At 42.6% G+C, this 18,003-nt stretch overlaps 1 protein-coding gene across 4 annotated transcripts in view; it reads left to right on the forward strand.

Annotated features, from left to right (window-relative positions):
• The window catches only part of LOC110494246 (inositol 1,4,5-trisphosphate receptor type 1), a 155,227-nt gene that overhangs the window by 80,843 nt on the left and 56,381 nt on the right, over positions 1-18,003 (forward strand). For all 4 annotated transcript variants that reach the window (XM_036950330.1, XM_036950331.1, XM_036950332.1 and 1 more), the window contains exons 20-37: positions 298-549; positions 823-964; positions 1,185-1,338; positions 1,569-1,759; positions 1,996-2,128; positions 2,210-2,264; positions 2,405-2,570; positions 4,879-5,049; positions 5,627-5,707; positions 6,000-6,137; positions 6,209-6,334; positions 6,569-6,769; positions 7,015-7,266; positions 7,695-7,820; positions 10,227-10,355; positions 12,464-12,584; positions 14,551-14,735; positions 15,544-15,692. In XM_036950330.1, the coding sequence (XP_036806225.1) occupies positions 298-549; positions 823-964; positions 1,185-1,338; positions 1,569-1,759; positions 1,996-2,128; positions 2,210-2,264; positions 2,405-2,570; positions 4,879-5,049; positions 5,627-5,707; positions 6,000-6,137; positions 6,209-6,334; positions 6,569-6,769; positions 7,015-7,266; positions 7,695-7,820; positions 10,227-10,355; positions 12,464-12,584; positions 14,551-14,735; positions 15,544-15,692 (2,772 nt within the window). The remainder of the gene's footprint in view (positions 1-297; positions 550-822; positions 965-1,184; positions 1,339-1,568; positions 1,760-1,995; positions 2,129-2,209; positions 2,265-2,404; positions 2,571-4,878; positions 5,050-5,626; positions 5,708-5,999; positions 6,138-6,208; positions 6,335-6,568; positions 6,770-7,014; positions 7,267-7,694; positions 7,821-10,226; positions 10,356-12,463; positions 12,585-14,550; positions 14,736-15,543; positions 15,693-18,003) is intronic.

Below are 18,003 nucleotides of genomic sequence, written 5' to 3' on the forward strand. Positions count from 1 at the left end.
TTCTCAATCAGAGGCAGGTGTTTATCGTTGTCTCTGATTGGGAACCATATTTAGGCAGCCATATTCTTTGAGTGTGTTGTGGGTGATTGTTCCTGTCTCTGTGTTTGTTTGCACCAGATAGGCTGTATAGGTTTTCACGTTACGTTTGTTGTTTTTGTATTGTTCGTTTTTTCATCATCATTAAATGTGTATCAAGAAAACCACGCTGCATTTTGGTCCGACTTTCCTTCACCGAAAGGAAGCCGTGACAGTATCGTAATGTCTAAGCAGTGATGCCTATGTCCCTCTCTCTCACAGGTACCAGCTGAACCTGTTTGCGAGGATGTGTCTGGACCGTCAGTATCTGGCCATCAATAAGATCTCTGGCCAGTTGGACGTGGATCTGATCCTGCGCTGCATGTCTGATGAGGATCTGCCTTATGACCTGCGCGCCTCCTTCTGCCGCATGATGCTGCACATGCACGTGGACCGTGACCCCCAGGAACAGGTCACGCCCGTCAAGTACGCCCGCCTCTGGTCCGAGATCCCCTCCGAGATCGCCATTGACGAGTGAGTGGTAGGGCCTATCAAGGTTGAGGAAAGGAGTTAGTGACATGTTCAACGACCAATCAGAAAATACGTTAGTGCAATGTATATGGTTTGTAGTGAAGGTTTGAAAACAATGTGCCATAGCCTTGTCTGTCTTACATGGACATTATTTTAACTTAGGTAAAACAAAAAAAATATTCTTAGTGGAGTATTTAGAGAAGCATTAACATGGTAGGAGTTAGTTGTAAGTACACACCTGTCCCCTACCTGTGATCTGTGTCCCTCTGGTCCCAGCTATGACAATGACGGGACGTCCAAGGATGAGATCAAGGAGTGTTTTGCCCTGACCATGGAGTTTGTCGAGAACTATCTTAGAGACGTGGTGTGTCAGAGCTTCCCATTCGCCGACAAGGAGAAGAACAAACTCACCTTCGAGGTCAGTCCCATTTGGAAGCTCAGTCCCTATTGGTCAAATCAATATGAGACCCAGTCCATATTGGTCAAAGGCAAAAAGCAGTATTAGGCTCAGTCACTATTGGTCTAATCTGTATTAAATGCACTTCCTATTGGTCAAAGAAGAATGAGTTTCAGTAGGACATGGATTTAATAACCACTAGCTTTGTTCTCTCTTCCCGTCTCTTTTTGTCCATTCCCAGGTAGTGAATCTATCTAGGAACCTCATCTACTTTGGCTTCTACAACTTCAGTGACTTGCTGAGGCTGACCAAGATCCTGCTGGCCATCCTGGACTGTGTCCACGTCAGCACCATTTTCCCCATCAACAAGCTGGAAAAGGGAGACGAGACTAAAGGTAGGACACGGTAACACACTGCCCTGCAGAGGGGCGAAGGTCCATACATCAGTGGGGCTTTAGTAGGGTTGAAACCTTTCTAAAGTTCCCAGGTTTTTCCCAGAAATTCTGCTTGACTTCTGGGATTTTGGAACCCTAGGCTTGAGCATTATTCACCCCATGGCTAACAAAGGACAGAACAATTGTGCTCTCACATACATGATGGTTGACGCAATCATGTGTGTTTCCAGGCAGTAACGTGATGCGCTCCATCCACGGGGTGGGGGAGCTGATGACTCAGGTGGTGCTCAGAGGAGGGGGGTTCCTGCCCACCACCCCCATCAACCCACCCGACGGGGACCAGGTCAAGACCCAGACAGAGCCAGAGAAACAGGACATCCTGGTCATGGACACCAAGCTCAAGATCATAGAGATACTACAGGTAGTAAGGCCCACACACATGCAGTACACACCATAGCACAATCAATGCCATACAGACCATAGATCTACTGTATACACTCGTACACCCATTTGCAAACGCCCTTCCCCCAAACTTGGTTACCCTCCTTAACCCCAACTACTCACCCATAACCCCCAATGCTAATCCTAATATGATCCCTCTACAGTACAACAGTCTTACTTATTCAGTATGTGTCATGTTCCTCTCTCTCTCTGCAGTTCATTCTGAATGTGCGTCTGGACTACCGGATCTCCTGTTTGCTGTGTATCTTTAAGAGGGAGTTTGATGAGAGCAACTCCCAGTCAGATCTGTCTATAGCAGGAACCCATGAGGGACCAAACAACATGCCAGGTGGGAGGAGAGCTCAGGTCATGGCACCCATCATGTTACCTCTTTGTGTGATACTAAGGTCACTCTGAATTGTTTTCTCAGGAGCTCTGGACTTTGAGCACATAGAGGAGCAGGCAGAAGGGATATTTGGTGGAAGGTAACTGTTGTGATACACTAAACCTGCAGCAGTTTAGTTATTGTTTGATACTTGACCGTGTGGGTGTGTGCGCGTGTGTGTGTGTGTGTGTGTGTGCGCTCGCGCGTTTTATATATGTTTGCTTGTGTGTCCACATCCAGTGAGGAGAACACCCCGTTAGACCTGGATGACCACGGTGGTAGGACCTTCCTGAGGGTCCTTCTCCACCTGACCATGCACGATTACCCTCCCCTGGTGTCCCGAGCCCTCCACCTGCTCTTCAGACACTTCAGTCAGAGACAGGAGGTCCTACAGGCCTTCAAACAGGTACACTCCTACTACCCACCCACTGTATATACTAGTGATGCGTGGGTCAGCTGTTTTCTGACCTGCAGTTTAAAAGAAAACTAAAAATCAGACCTTCACTTGCTAATGTAATATTATAGAAACCATGCCCTACATCTCATTCAAAGTTGCCAATTCCAAATGCATGAGTAGATTGTATAAGCATTTCTCAGAAAGACTAGGGTTGAGTTTATCTGCATCACAAAAGCATAACCATTAGCTATAATTATATGCCCTTATTATAATGCACTTATTGTATGTCTGTCAGAATATGAATGCCTGCTAAATGACTACAATGACAGATGTACTGTTGTCTTGTCATACATGCAGAATAATCATACATATTCACTTTCCTAGAAGTCACTGTACTCACTGTCCATATTTTCCATTAGGGTATGTAGTCTACCCATGACCCATCACTCACACTTACGTAATTTCCTTAGAATTATACAGTTATCCAAGTACCACTTAGGCTTTTAGTTTAGCTTGACCAGGAAATGGCTGCCTGACTTGACCAGGAAAACCTGCAGTTATAACCTCCGAGGGCCCAGAGTTTGTCCTAGTCAAGGCACATGGTCAGGTACAGTGCCTTGCGAAAGTATTCGGCCCCCTTGAACTTTGCGACCTTTTGCCACATTTCAGGCTTCAAACATAAAGATATAAAACTGTATTTTTTTGTGAAGAATCAACAAGTGGGACACAATGATGAAGTGGAACGACATTTATTGGATATTTCAAACTTTTTTAACAAATCAAAAACTGAAAAATTGGGCGTGCAAAATGATTCAGCCCCCTTAAGTTAATACTTTGTAGCGCCACCTTTTGCTGCGATTACAGCTGTAAGTCGCTTGGGGTATGTCTATCAGTTTTGCACATCGAGAGACTGACATTTTTTCCCATTCCTCCTTGCAAAACAGCTCGAGCTCAGTGAGGTTGGATGGAGAGCATTTGTGAACAGCAGTTTTCAGTTCTTTCCACAGATTCTCGATTGGATTCAGGTCTGGACTTTGACTTGGCCATTCTAACACCTGGATATGTTTATTTTTGAACCATTCCATTGTAGATTTTGCTTTGTTTTGGATCATTGTCTTGTTGGAAGACAAATCTCCGTCCCAGTCTCAGGTCTTTTGCAGACTCCATCAGGTTTTCTTCCAGAATGGTCCTGTATTTGGCTCCATCCATCTTCCCATCAATTTTAACCATCTTCCCTGTCCCTGCTGAAGAAAAGCAGGCCCAAACCATGATGCTGCCACCACCATGTTTGACAGTGGGGATGGTGTATTCAGCTGTGTTGCTTTTACGCCAAACATAACGTTTTGCATTGTTGCCAAAAAGTTCAATTTTGGTTTCATCTGACCAGAGCACCTTCTTCCACATGTTTGGTGTGTCTCCCAGGTGGCTTGTGGCAAACTTTAAACGACACTTTTTATGGATATCTTTAAGAAATGGCTTTCTTCTTGCCACTCTTCCATAAAGGCCAGATTTGTGCAATATACGACTGATTGTTGTCCTATGGACAGAGTCTCCCACCTCAGCTGTAGATCTCTGCAGTTCATCCAGAGTGATCATGGGCCTCTTGGCTGCATCTCTGATCAGTCTTCTCCTTGTATGAGCTGAAAGTTTAGAGGGACGGCCAGGTCTTGGTAGAGTTGCAGTGGTCTGATACTCCTTCCATTTCAATATTATCGCTTGCACAGTGCTCCTTGGGATGTTTAAAGCTTGGGAAATCTTTTTGTATCCAAATCCGGCTTTAAACTTCTTCACAACAGTATCTCGGACCTGCCTGGTGTGTTCCTTGTTCTTCATGATGCTCTCTGCGCTTTTAACGGACCTCTGAGACTATCACAGTGCAGGTGCATTTATACGGAGACTTGATTACACACAGGTGGATTGTATTTATCATCATTAGTCATTTAGGTCAACATTGGATCATTCAGAGATCCTCACTGAACTTCTGGAGAGAGTTTGCTGCACTGAAAGTAAAGGGGCTGAATAATTTTGCACGCCCAATTTTTCAGTTTTTGATTTGTTAAAAAAGTTTGAAATATCCAATAAATGTTGTTCCACTTCATGATTGTGTCCCACTTGTTGTTGATTCTTCACAAAAAAATACAGTTTTATATCTTTATGTTTGAAGCCTGAAATGTGGCAAAAGGTCGCAAAGTTCAAGGGGGCCGAATACTTTCGCAAGGCACTGTAAAACTATTGTTCGACTCTAATCATAAACAACCATCCCACACCTGGTATCCTCCATACTGGTGTCCTACTGGTCTGTTGTCCATGTCTCCAGGTCCAGTTGCTGGTGACCAGTAAGGATGTAGAGAACTACAAGCAGATCAAGTCAGACCTGGACCAGCTACGCTCCATTGTGGAGAAGTCTGAGCTGTGGGTCTACAAGAGACAGGGGCCAGATGAGGGCATGGACGCTGGGGAGGGCTCTGCAGAGTCTCAACACAAGAAGGTACGGTAGTAGGCATCCACAGACCAGGAGTTAGCCACCTAGCCCTTAACTCTCTGCAGTGGTGTAAAGTACTTAAGTAAAAATACTTTAAAGTACTACTTAAGTAGTTTTTGGGGATATCTGTACTTTATTATTTATGTTTTTGATAATTGTACTTTTACTTCACTACATTCCGAAAGAAAATAATGTACTTTTTATTCCATATATTTACCCTAACACACAAAAGTACTCGTTACATTTTGAATGCTTAGCAGGACAGGAAAATGGTCCAATTCACACAATTATCAAGAGAACATCCCTGGTTATCTCGACTTCCTCTGATCTGATGGACTCACTAAACACAAATGCTTAGTTTGTAAATTGTATCAGTGTGCCCCTGGCTATCCGTAAATAAATATAAAAAACACGCATCACTTTTACTTTAGTAATTTTCTATTAAGGTATCTTTACTTTTACTCAAGTATGACAATTGGGTACTTTTTTCACTGCTGGCTCTCTGTGTTAAACTTGTTAGCTAAGCTCGCTATCCTTTGTGAGAGATGCATTGGCTAATGGTCTTGTTCTGTTTGTTCGTTAGGGTGACTCCAACTCGGGTGGCTCAGACAAGCCAAGGAAACCAGAGAGCACCAGGAGCTACAACTACAGAGTGGTGAAGGAGGTAAAGTCTAAACAGTCTAACTTTTCAGTATACTGTATTATCTCTGGGATGGATAGGGCTACTGTTAAAGAGATACTGCAAGATTCTGGCAATACATTTTTACCTACCCAGAGTCAGATGAACTCGTGGATACCATTGTTATGTCTCTGTGTGCAGTATGAAGTAAGTTTTGCGAGCCAAGTAAGTAGATCAATGGCTCATTGCCCAGACTCTTGCCGTTTCCCTTTTAACATAGTTGAGCTAGACCGTCTCTCTCCACTTGTTTGTCTCCCCCGTGTGTGTATGTGTGTAGATTCTGCTGCGTCTCAGCAGGCTATGTGTTCAGGAGGGTCTGTCAGGCAGGAAGAGTAAGAAGCAGCAGCAGAGACTCCTCAGGAACATGGGAGCTCACACCGTGGTGCTGGAGCTACTACAGATCCCCTACGAGAAGGTGTGTGTGTGTGTGTGTGTGTGTGTGTGTGTGTGTACTCGCGATCCTTTCATCCTCTGTGTTATCTCCAGGGGGAGGACGTGCGTATGCAGGAGATCATGAAGCTGGCCCACCAATTCCTGCAGAACTTCTGTGCAGGGAATCAGCAGAACCAGGCTCTGCTCCACAAACACATCAACTTGTTCCTCAATCCAGGGGTGAGACAGACCGCACTGACCCACCATGACCTCACCACTGTTATTACTTTAACCATGGCATTATCACTGTCTTCCTCTAATAAAATAAAACCTGAGAGTTTATGTACATCAAGATTTCTGAAGATGTACCAATTCAATGTTGATCCAGAATTAACTCTCTCTCTCTCTTTTGTATCTCCCTCCCTCTCTCCATTTATCTCTCTCCTTCCCCCTCCTTTCTCTCTCCCCTATCAGATCCTAGAGGCTGTCACCATGCAACATATCTTCATGAATAACTTCCAGCTGTGCAGTGAGATCAACGAGCGTGTGGTACAGCACTTTGTCCACTGCATCGAGACGCACGGCCGCAACGTCCAGTACCTCAAGTTCTTGCAGACCATCGTCAAGGCCGAGAGCAAGTTCATCAAAAAGTGTCAAGACATCGTCATGGCTGAGGTAACTATCTCAACCTCACCCTGTTGTCTCATTGCCAATTTCTTATTCTGCCCAGCCAGTCGTATGGCACATTCGTCATTAAATCAAATCATAACCACCCAATGAAATCAAATTGTGTCCTACACAGTTTGTTGTATTTTTCGATCCCTATCCACACATAAAATACCCGGCATTCAACTGTTCCATAGTCAATTTTGTTCCATTGACTTAGTATATGTTTCTTCTCTGTCCCTTTCTCCCCCTAGCTGGTGAATGCTGGCGAGGACGTGCTGGTGTTCTACAACGACCGTGCGTCCTTCCAGACCCTGGTCACGATGATGCGGTCGGAGCGAGACCGTATGGATCAGAACAGTCCTCTGATGTACCACATCCACCTGGTCGAGCTGCTGGCTGTCTGCACTGAGGGAAAGAATGTCTACACTGAGATCAAATGTAACTCTCTGCTGCCTCTGGATGACATAGTGAGGGTGGTCACCCATGAGGACTGTATCCCTGAGGTGAGCTGAGGAGCTTCAAGATGGAAGATGCAGAGTTTAGCGTTAGGGAGAAGGGTAGGGCTTAGGGAGTTGGGGTTCGACTTGAAGGTGTAGAGCAGGGGGCTGTGGTTCCCCAAGTCTTCACAGGCCTGCCATTCATCATCTAACCTTTCCTATAATGGCCTGTCTGCCCTTGTTCCCGTCTCACTCTTATGGACAAGTCATTGTCCACTATCTGTCATCTTTTCGGTCTTAGACAGTAGTGAGCCCTACTCTACAGGGACAAACTCAGAACAACCATGGCCCCTAGATTAGTCAACTAACAGGCCCCAATCACTGTGCCCTGCCCTGAGCTAAAATCACATCAGGATGTATTCATCATCATTGTAAAACAACTCCTTGAGCTATGGACAGGGTGTAATGAGTGTGCTTAACGCTGTCCTCTCCAGGTGAAGATAGCCTACATCAACTTCCTGAACCACTGCTACGTGGACACGGAGGTGGAGATGAAGGAGATCTACACCAGCAACCACATGTGGAAGCTCTTTGAGAACTTCCTGGTGGACATCTGCAGGGTGAGAGACTTATACAAGACAGGAGCTGTGTTCGAATACTCCCCACACTAACCATAGTATACACGCAGAGGACACTATTTCTGTACTTTAGGAACCTTGATGTAATTCTTCAGGAAATGGGTGTGGCATCACATCGTTTTCAGGTTTGAAGAAAATGGTAGAAAATATGCCACCGAAGTCCAACAATAGCAGATACTAATTATGACAAATGCTAACAATGTTGAGCAATGTAATAAAGTAATTACTTTTCAAATAAGTTACCTTACACGTTATGTTGGCTGACAATTTGTTAGCTACACTGTCCTTACGAACCACATAGCATATCATTACCGCAGTATGTACCGGCATGTTAGCTAGCTACTTAAAGTTACTTGGCTTCTTATACATCAAACTTGCCAGGATATTAACTATAGGCTATCTAACTAACTACCCAATGTTTATTGACTTGATTATTCCTGTCATTCTTAGGTTAGCTAAATGGTATAGTCGTTGTGCGTTCTCAATGGACATTTGGGTGCTTTCGTAAATAATGAATTTATGAGTAATCAACACCGGTTGAATATGGCTGGTGTCAGTTAACTCTGCAAAAAAGCGTAATTAAATTGTTGCCATCAACACAGTTAGTCACCAACGCTCTGGATAACACGGAAACTGCCTAACCAGCTCTGCTAGGGCGAGTACAATGGTCAGATTGGTCACTCTCATTTGTGTCTGGAAGTAGGTAGCAAGCTAGCCAATGTTAGCTTGGGTGCTTGACTGCCGGTGTAAGGTCAGATCGCTCAAATCAAACATGCTCCTCGGCCCGAGCGTCCGGTGTCCACTCCAAAAGCGAAATGATCTGAATTTACAAATGGACAATCTGACAATGCTCTGAATTTAAGATCACACTCTGGCACTCCATATTGATTTTAAGAACATATTGAATTTAAGAACACATCCGAATCCATAAAATGTCTAACTATTAATGTGTTATGCTAACTAGCTTGCAAGAGGCTGCATAGCAACAGCATCAACTTCCGGTAGACCGGCGAAGAGCTAGTAAACTGAAAGGATACTCTTCCATTTACAGTATACTAAAATGAACTAATAGTATGTAGTATATACTTATTAAGTATACAGTATATACTTATGTAATATACAGTATGTTAGTATGGGTATTCGAACACAGCTAAGGTTTTTTCTAGATCAAAATGGGGCTTAGGTGGTGGGAGTGAACAGGTGAACATGGGCGTGGCCATGGTGTGTTCAGAACATTTGAGGCCCTCCTGTTGGCCACAGTGATAAAATGTTGCCTTTTTAAAGCTAATTTCCTGCAATTCTACACATTTTGCCATGTGGCGGAGATTTTTTTTTTGCTGAATTAATGCTATTTTTTGCAGTTTTACATATTTTGCCATGAGGCTGAGAGAAATATTTACAGTTTTAAAGCACATTTCTTGCAATTCTACACATCTTGCCATGGCTTATGCTGTCTGAGTGACTCAAACATTTATAACGAAATCAATGAGGGCCCCATGCCATGACAAAAATACTCCTGAATGCATACCTTTTTGGAATTTTTGATTCTCCCTGACTGTCTAGCTTTTATTGAGGTGATTGTTAGTTCTCAAAGCACCAACTAGCTGACGCTCTTATCCAGAGCAACTTTCAAATGACTACATTTGATCTTGTTTTTAAAAAAAAAAAACCATTGTCTCTTATACATACTTTTACCTTCGGTTTTATTTAAGTTTACACTGAGAACATTTTTCCAATTCCGAAAATTATTATTATTATTATTCTACATTACCGCCACCAACTGGACTGGAGTGTGGATCTCAGTTCATCTTTCAATCACCCATGTGGGTATATGCTCCTAAAAACCAATGGGGAGATGGGGGAGGCAGGACTTGCAGCACGTCAAGCGTAAAAAATAGACCTAAGTTCTATTTTAGCGCCTGTCTACACAGATGCGCGCAAGCAGTTTTGATGAAATTATTGTGTACATTTATTTTGCAACGCTTCACACGCAAAGCGGGTGGTGTGGTCAGCATGTTAGGCGGCCCGTTCAAGACTTTTCTAAGTAGAAATAACCAGGCAAGAGTTATACGTCTGAATGACTGAGGAGAATGGATCAGGGTTTCAAACAAACTTTTATAAAAAAAATATTAAGGAAATTTAGAAGGCATCATTGGAGCACAATAGCATAGTAATTAGCATAAATACAGTTTATCCTCCCTATACTAAACTGTAATATACTTCTAAGAAATCCACCCCTTTTGAAAACTCATTGGTCCTTCACTATACTATACTATACTATACAAAGGCCTGGATTTCCTACAGTATTCAGAATGTATAGATGTCATAAGTGCAGTACAACTGCAGGTGAAACAGGAATGGGTTGTGTTCACCTTGTGACCTCTGCAGGTGTCCAACAACACGAGTGACCGCAAACATGCCGACACGGTCTTGGAGAGCTATGTGACCGAGACAGTCATGAGCATCGTGACCACCTTCTTCAGCTCACCCTTCTCCGACCAGAGCACCAGCCTGCAGGTAACCAACGGCAACCCACATCCCTACCCAGAAAAGAGAGGGACGTTCTGTAAGAGGAACCAAGGTCTTTCGGAGAAAGCCAGTACAACCTTCCTTCCTCTCAGTTTTCACAATCTCATTTGCCGTTTATGTTATCTTTCTATCTTGGAACGTGGAGTTTGTCATAATCCCGTAGAGCTAGTCTTAGAGGGCTGTAGCCTACTCCTGTCACAGTCTATAATGATTGTTATCATGGCGTCACTGAGTGATGTTTTCCTGTTGTACACAGGAGTCATAACCTTGGTAGACAGCATTTTGTAATTGTTTATCAATCCCCCATCCCCTAGCTCTTTATGTTCAATGTCCATTAATCTAGTTCTTGGTAAACTGCTCTTCAATTCCTAGAATAAAAGGAATACCACCTTCGAGACCTTTATTATGGACATCTGCACCAATGTGGAGACTGTGTAAGAGAGGAGAGAAACCAGGTTATCAAGTGGCTTGTTCTGAAAATCATCACTGACAATTGTTTTATTCTTTGACTGCTTTTATCCTCTGCTGCAGGCCTCAATTTTGGAGAACCTGACAGAGGTATTTTATATACATTTTTTGAAATGGGGACCACACATGACTAGGTGCTAATGCAGTGATATTCAAATTTTTTCAGCTGGGACCCCATTTTTTTCACCAGAATTTCTGGGGACACTATTTTTTTTTGGCCTAAAACTTCAGCCGACCCCACCACACCCTAATTCTAACGACACAACCTTTAAAATCGGTACATTTAGCCCCCATTCTGTCTTTGTAATTGTATTTTTAAATCATCTCTGTATTCTCTAATAAATCACTGTGTGTGTTTATTTAATGAAAATAATTTAAAAAAATGTTTGTTAATAATGTATTTCCCTGAGCCTCCTTTGGTCTGTGGAATGCTCACAGTTATCGTGTTGGCGTTAGGAACAAATTTGAAGATATTTACATACACAGCCCTGATTAGCTGATAGGATGGTCTAGAGCCCGCCCCTTACCCAGATGAACAATCCTTGGTCTATTATAATCAGATCACATTGTGACACATCACATTGTAATCACATCCCAACTGAACTGGCTGAAATTCCAGTAATTTTTTTCAATCAGCTTTTACACAAAAAGGGCATTATCATAATTTTCACAAATTCAGAGTATTATTTCAACCTCACTGCCACTTTAACATTTTTTTACATTCATTACATTTTATTTCACAATTAAAATAAACCAATAAATACATTTACTCAATAAAATATAATTTTAAAAATTATATTTAAGAAAAAAAATCTGTATTGTTTCATACAATAATCTGTACTCTTAAGTATTCTATTCTGTGATGTGCACGCAGAAGAACTTGAAGCTTCTGACCTTCTCCATTGCAGCCCTGTCAATGTCAATAGGGGCGTGCTCCCCTTCCATTAAGGCAGGTTACCTTTGTTTGCTTGGGTACAGGGACAGTGGTGGACATCTTGAAACTTGGAGATCAGACTGGGACAGGGAAAGGTTGAATATATCTGTAAACACTCCAGCCAGCTGGTATGCACATGCTCTTAAGGACGCGGCCGGGGATACCATAGGGGTCGGCTGCCTTGTGAATATTTACATGCTTGAAGGTCTTACTCAAGTTTGCCACAGAGATCGAGCGTTCACTGTCCTCTTCAGTAGCAGGGGCTCTCGTATGAGGATCAGTGTTGATTAGCTCGAAGCGAGCATAAAACGTGTTTTGCTCGTCTTGGATAGAGACATCGTGTTCTCCACGCAGCTGGTTTTCATTTTAGAATCCCCAATGGTTTGAAGTTCTTGCCACATGCATCTTGCGTCGAGGCCATTGAAGTGTGATTCCACTTTGTCACTGTACTAGTTTTTTGCCGTGATTGATTTCCAGATTGCGGCCACCGTGTTGTTTCACAGGTCTAGGTGGAGGTATGGTTTGTAATGGTGGAGCCTTAATAGTTAGTGTGAGTCGGAAGTATCCATGTCAAGTATACAATAACATGGTTATATAAACCTTATAGTATTATTTAGTTGATCAGTTTTTTTATAACTCAATTATTCTACCTCTCACTCCCCTCCTCTCCTCTCCCTCTCCTAACCCTCCTCAGACCAGGCAGCCAGTGTTTGTACAGCAGTTACAGGCAGTGTTCAGAGTGTACCACTGTAACTGGTTGGTCCCAGTCCAGAAGGGTTCAGTGGAGAGCTGTATCAAGGTGCTGTCTGACGTGGGTAAGAAGTACAACACATTCATAACACTAACCCCCAATACTACTGTAGCTCCGATTTACATTTCCAACAAAGATCCGACAAAATAACCTGGCTTCTATGAACTACTCTACTGTATGTATAGATTTGACCAACTGTATAACACTTTATATATTGGGGTTGTCAAAGAAATCCAACTTGACGTTAGCCATTTGTTGGTCATTTGTTAGTCAAATTCCCTGATGAGGCAGTGCTATTATGATTGGGATGTACTCTGAAGATGAGTGTTGTATGATATCTTCCTTGGTTGTGTGTACAGTGCCAGTCAAAAGTTTCGACACACCTACTCATTCATTGTAGAAAAATATTGAAGACATCAAAACTATGAAATGACACCAAGAAGTTTTTAAAAATCAAAATATATTTTATATTATTTGCACACTCTTGGCATTCTCTCAACCAGTTTCACCTGGAATGCTTTTCCAACAGTCTTGAAGGAGTTCCCACGTATGCTGAGCCCTTGTTGGCTGCTTTCCTTCACTCTGCGGTCCAACTCATCCCAATTGTAAAGGGAAAGTGGGATACCTAGTCAGTTGTACAACTGAATGCCTTCAACTGAAATGTGTATTCCGCATTTAACCCAACCCCTCTGAATCAGAGAGGTGCGGGGGTCTGCCTTAAATCGAAATCCACATCTTCAGTGCCCGGGGAACAGTGGGTTAACTGCCTTGCTCAGGGGCAGAACGACAGATTTTCTTTCCTTGTCAACTCGGGGATTCAATCCAGCAACCTTTCCGTTACTGGCCCAACGCTCTAACCACTAGGCTACCTGCTGCGAATTGGGTTAAATCAGGTCACCTGATGCAGCACTCCCTCACTCTCCTTCTTGGAAAAATAGCCCTTATACATCCTGGAGGTGTGTTGGGTTATTGTCCTGTTGAAAAACAAATGATTGTCCAGCTAAGCGCAAACCAGATGGGATGGCGTATCGCTGCAGAATGTTGTGGTAGCCATGCTGGTTAAATATGCTTTGAATTCTAAATACATAATCGACAGTGTTACCAGCAAAGCACCATCACACCTTCTCCATGCTTCACAGTGGGAACCACACATGCGGAGGTCATCCGTTCACTTACTCTGCTTCTCACGAAGACACGGCGGTTGGAACCAAAAATTATCAGACAAAGGACAGAGTTCCACCGGTCTAATGTCCTTTGCTCATGTTTCTTGGCCCAAGCAAGTCTTTTCTTCTTATGGTGTCCTTGGTGTCCTTTAGTAGGGGTTTATTTACAGCAATTCAACCATGAATGCCTGATTCACGCAGTCTCCTCTGAGCATTTGATGTTGATGTCTCTACTTGAATTCTGTGAAGCATTTATTTGGGCTGCAATCTGAGGTGCAGTTATATCTAATGAACTTCTCCTCTGCAGCAGAAGTAACTCTGGGTCTTCCTTTCCTATGGCGGTCCTCATGAGAGCCCGTATCATCATAGAGCCTGATGGGTTTTTGCGACTGCACTTGAAGAAACTTTCAAGGTTCTTGAAATGTTCTGTATTAACTGACCTTCATGTCTTAAAGTAATGATGGACTGTGGTTTCCCTTAGCTTATTTGAGCTGTTCTTGCCATAATATGGACTTGGTCTTTTACCAAATAGGGCTACCTTCTGTATGTTGTCACAACACAACTGATACCTGCCCTATGTCAACACAACACAACACACACCTGTTAATTGAAAGGCATTCCTACCTCATGAAGCTGGTTGAGAAAATGCCAAGAGTGTGCAAAGGTTGGCTACTTTGAAGAATCTCAAATATAAAATATATTTAGATTTGTTTGACACTTTTTTGGTTACTACATGGTTCCATATGTGTTATTTCATACTTTTGAGGTCCTCACTATTATTCTACAATGTAGGAAATAGTAAAAATATAGAAAAACCCTTGAATGAGTAGGCGTGTCCAAACTTTTGACGGGTACTGAATGTGATAGCTAAAGGGCGAGCCATAGCCATCCCAGTGGATCTGGACGGCCAGGTGAACAACCTGTTTGTGAAGTCCAACAACATCGTTCAGAAGACAGCCATGTCCTGGAGAATGTCTGCCCGTAACGCTGCACGCAGAGACTCAGTACTGACCACCTCCCGAGACTACAGGAACATCATCGAGAGACTTCAGGTGGGTACACTGTTTGTGTGAGTCTGTCTGAGGGACGGGGCTAGGGAGATGTAGTCCCTCCTAAATTCATAGATATTGCTCTACACATGCAAGGACTGACAGACCATGACATCCAAGCGATAGTTTTAACAATTTTGAAGCTATACATAGTTTGTTTACATTCTTGTTGTTTGTGAACAATGGATTAATAAAACCTTATATTTTGGGTTATGATAAAGACAGACAGTTGTGTTAAGCTCATAAGCCATTATAAGTTATATTCTTCAAGAATCAGTAAGTGAATAAAGAATTGAAATGACAGTTATCAACTTCACAAATCCCAGACCAGCTTAATTTTTTTGTGCCTCAGTGTGTTAAAGGGGTAGTGCGAGAATTTGGCAATTAAGCCTTTCTCTACTTACCCAGAGTCAGATGGGCAGTCGTGAACTAGCACAATTGCTAGCTATGTCTCACAAAACGACCTTCAACTTCCGTCAAAGACACACAAAAGGTATGAGTTTCTGACTCTAGGTAAGTACAAAAAGGGCTTCATTGGCAAAATCTCGCACAATCCCTTTACCACACTGAGGCACAACATTTAAGCTACAGTCTGGAATTTGTGAAGTTGGTAACTGTCATTTAAATTCTTTATATTTACTCATTGATTCTTGAGTAATATAACTTATAAATGCCTCATGAGCTTAGCACAACTGTCTTTATCATTAATTGACAGTATCTCACACTATCCCTTATCCCTTTAACTCGCTCCCTCTTTCTCTGCCCCTCTTTCTCTCTCCCCCTTTCCCTCCCTGTCCCTTTGTCTCTGTAGGACATAGTGTCAGCTCTAGAAGACCGCCTGCGTCCGTTGGTCCAGGCTGAGCTGTCTGTCCTAGTGGATGTACTGCATCGGCCTGAGCTACTCTTCCCTGAGAACACTGACTCCCGCAGGAAGTGTGAGAGTGGCGGCTTCATCTGCAAGTACGTGTCTTCACAGTAACAATCCCACCCCACACTAAACAACGTAAACATAGTATGTAGCAGAGGTGGGACCAAGTCATTGTGTTACAAGTCATCGGTAAGTCTCAAGTCTTAGCACTCAAGTCCCAAGTCAAGACCGTCAAGTGTCAAGTCTTTAACTTTGAGTTTCGAGTCCTAAACAAGTCATAATGTGCTCTTTTTTGCACATTTATTTAAGCAGGTAGGCTAGTTGAGAACAAGTTCTCATTTACAACTGCGACCTGGCCAAGATAAAGCAAAGCAGTTCGACACATACAACAACACAGAGTTAGTTACGCATGGAATAAACAAACATACAGTCAATAATACAGTAGAAAAGGTCTGTATACAGTGTGTGGAAATGAGGTAAGATAAGGGAGGTAAGGCAATATATAGGCCATGGTGGCGAAGTAATTACAATATACCAATAAAACACTGGAGTGATAGATGTACAGGAGATGAATGTGCTATGCGTGCTCTTCATCAAATGTAATACCATTTCATATTTTTAAGTAGAGTAATTGTTAGTATATTTCATTTACGCAAATCATGAATGCTTTTAAAAATATCTATATATTTATTACTTTCCAAATAAATTGTATATTTTTATGGAAATATGAGTAGCCATGAGAAAGACCCCACCCACCCTCCCCAATAGTGATCGACTATTGAGGATCGCTATGGGGCACAATCGGGCGATGTAGGCTTGTACACAATCGCCCAACCTTGTTTTAGGAACGTCAGGCAGGATTTAGGCTACCAACTGCCTCGCCGTTTGTAGCTCAATCTTGGGTGCAATGATCACGTTCCCGCACTGACTGACTATGTGGAAGCTCATTGATTTAACTTTACGCTAGCCAACATGATACACTAGTAAAGTAATAAAATATGTAGCTGTCGGCCATATTAGCCACAATTTATTGTTCTTTGTGCAGCTTCAAATGTCGAACAAAGTTGGAAGTTGTTGCGCCTCTGTCTGTAATTTTCTTCCCGCATGTTTTGCAAGTTGCAATCTGTTTTTTTTGTTGATACAGCGTTGTCTTTATATTCAAATCATTTTGGGTATCATCTTTCCAAAGGCTCCATCTGAATTCACCCGCCAACGTTCCTCTGCACTGCCATGCACAACGTTTTCTCATCTGGCACAATTTGATTGGCTGCTGTCCGATTCAAACTGTAATCGTTAAATGAAGAGTTGATGCGCTGCACACTTTTTTTTTAATAGCATAATTTTTTAGATTTGGGCTTGGGGAGGGTATCAAGTCAGGTCGAGTCATTGGTGTTAAAGTCAAAGTCGAGTTGTCATATTTGTGACTCAAGTCCAAGTCATGTGACTCGAGTCCACACCTCTGGTATATAGACAGATCATTATATGTATTTCACTTTGAAAGCTCTTTGAAAGTAATGACAGACACATTGCCCATTCTTTATGAATGTATTGGTGGGAGGAAACATTTATTCACACCCTGAAACTACATGGTGAAGAGCAGGAAGTCACTGAAGGTGGTACGAGTAAGGATATCATCATAAACCTGGTGGGCTGATTCCAGCTGCAGGTAGACCACATCTCCCTCCTCTAACTCTAGGACTGCGGCATTAGATTCATACTCATACTGGCCATCATTCATTTCACCTGTGACTACTATACTCTGGTTGTTCTTATACAAGTGTACACGCATTGGTTCTGTATCCTGACCACCACAGACAGTGTATCTGAAGTAGTAGACTCCTCTCACTGGCGCTGTGAAGAGACCTGGATCAGGATAAAAAACACATTCAGACATTCGTGCACATTATTTTGTCCTCCAATGGTTGAAATGTATGCCATGAACAGTATGTGGTAACTGTAATTTGGTTGTAAGCCTGGCAAGGATCAGCATAGTGTCACTACGGAAGGGTCCTACAGAGTTAGTCAGAGCAGTAGAGAACACCACCTTTGGTCTGTCTGTGAATAGAACATGGTAGAGGAGGAAGTAAATTATGATTAAATAGATGTATTGTTGAATCACCATGTATTCTAAGATTTAGAGTAGCTACATTAACTGCATTCTCTCTCTCCAGCTCCTCCACTTCCACCTCCTTCTCACTGCTAGTCAGTCTGGTTGACAGCTCTGCTGCTTGCGCTGGAGATTGATAAAGAAATAAAAACATCTGATAAATGCAGTGGCAATTGGTGCCATTTTCATGAGGATGGCCTTATTTCTATTACAGCATAGTGGATGACTGTCATTCATATTCCATTCACCCAGTTCAATGTAACATTGATAGCTTTAGGCTACCACATGATATTCCA

This window comes from Oncorhynchus mykiss, chromosome 17, assembly GCF_013265735.2.
Source record: "Oncorhynchus mykiss isolate Arlee chromosome 17, USDA_OmykA_1.1, whole genome shotgun sequence".
Taxonomy (NCBI): domain Eukaryota; kingdom Metazoa; phylum Chordata; class Actinopteri; order Salmoniformes; family Salmonidae; genus Oncorhynchus; species Oncorhynchus mykiss.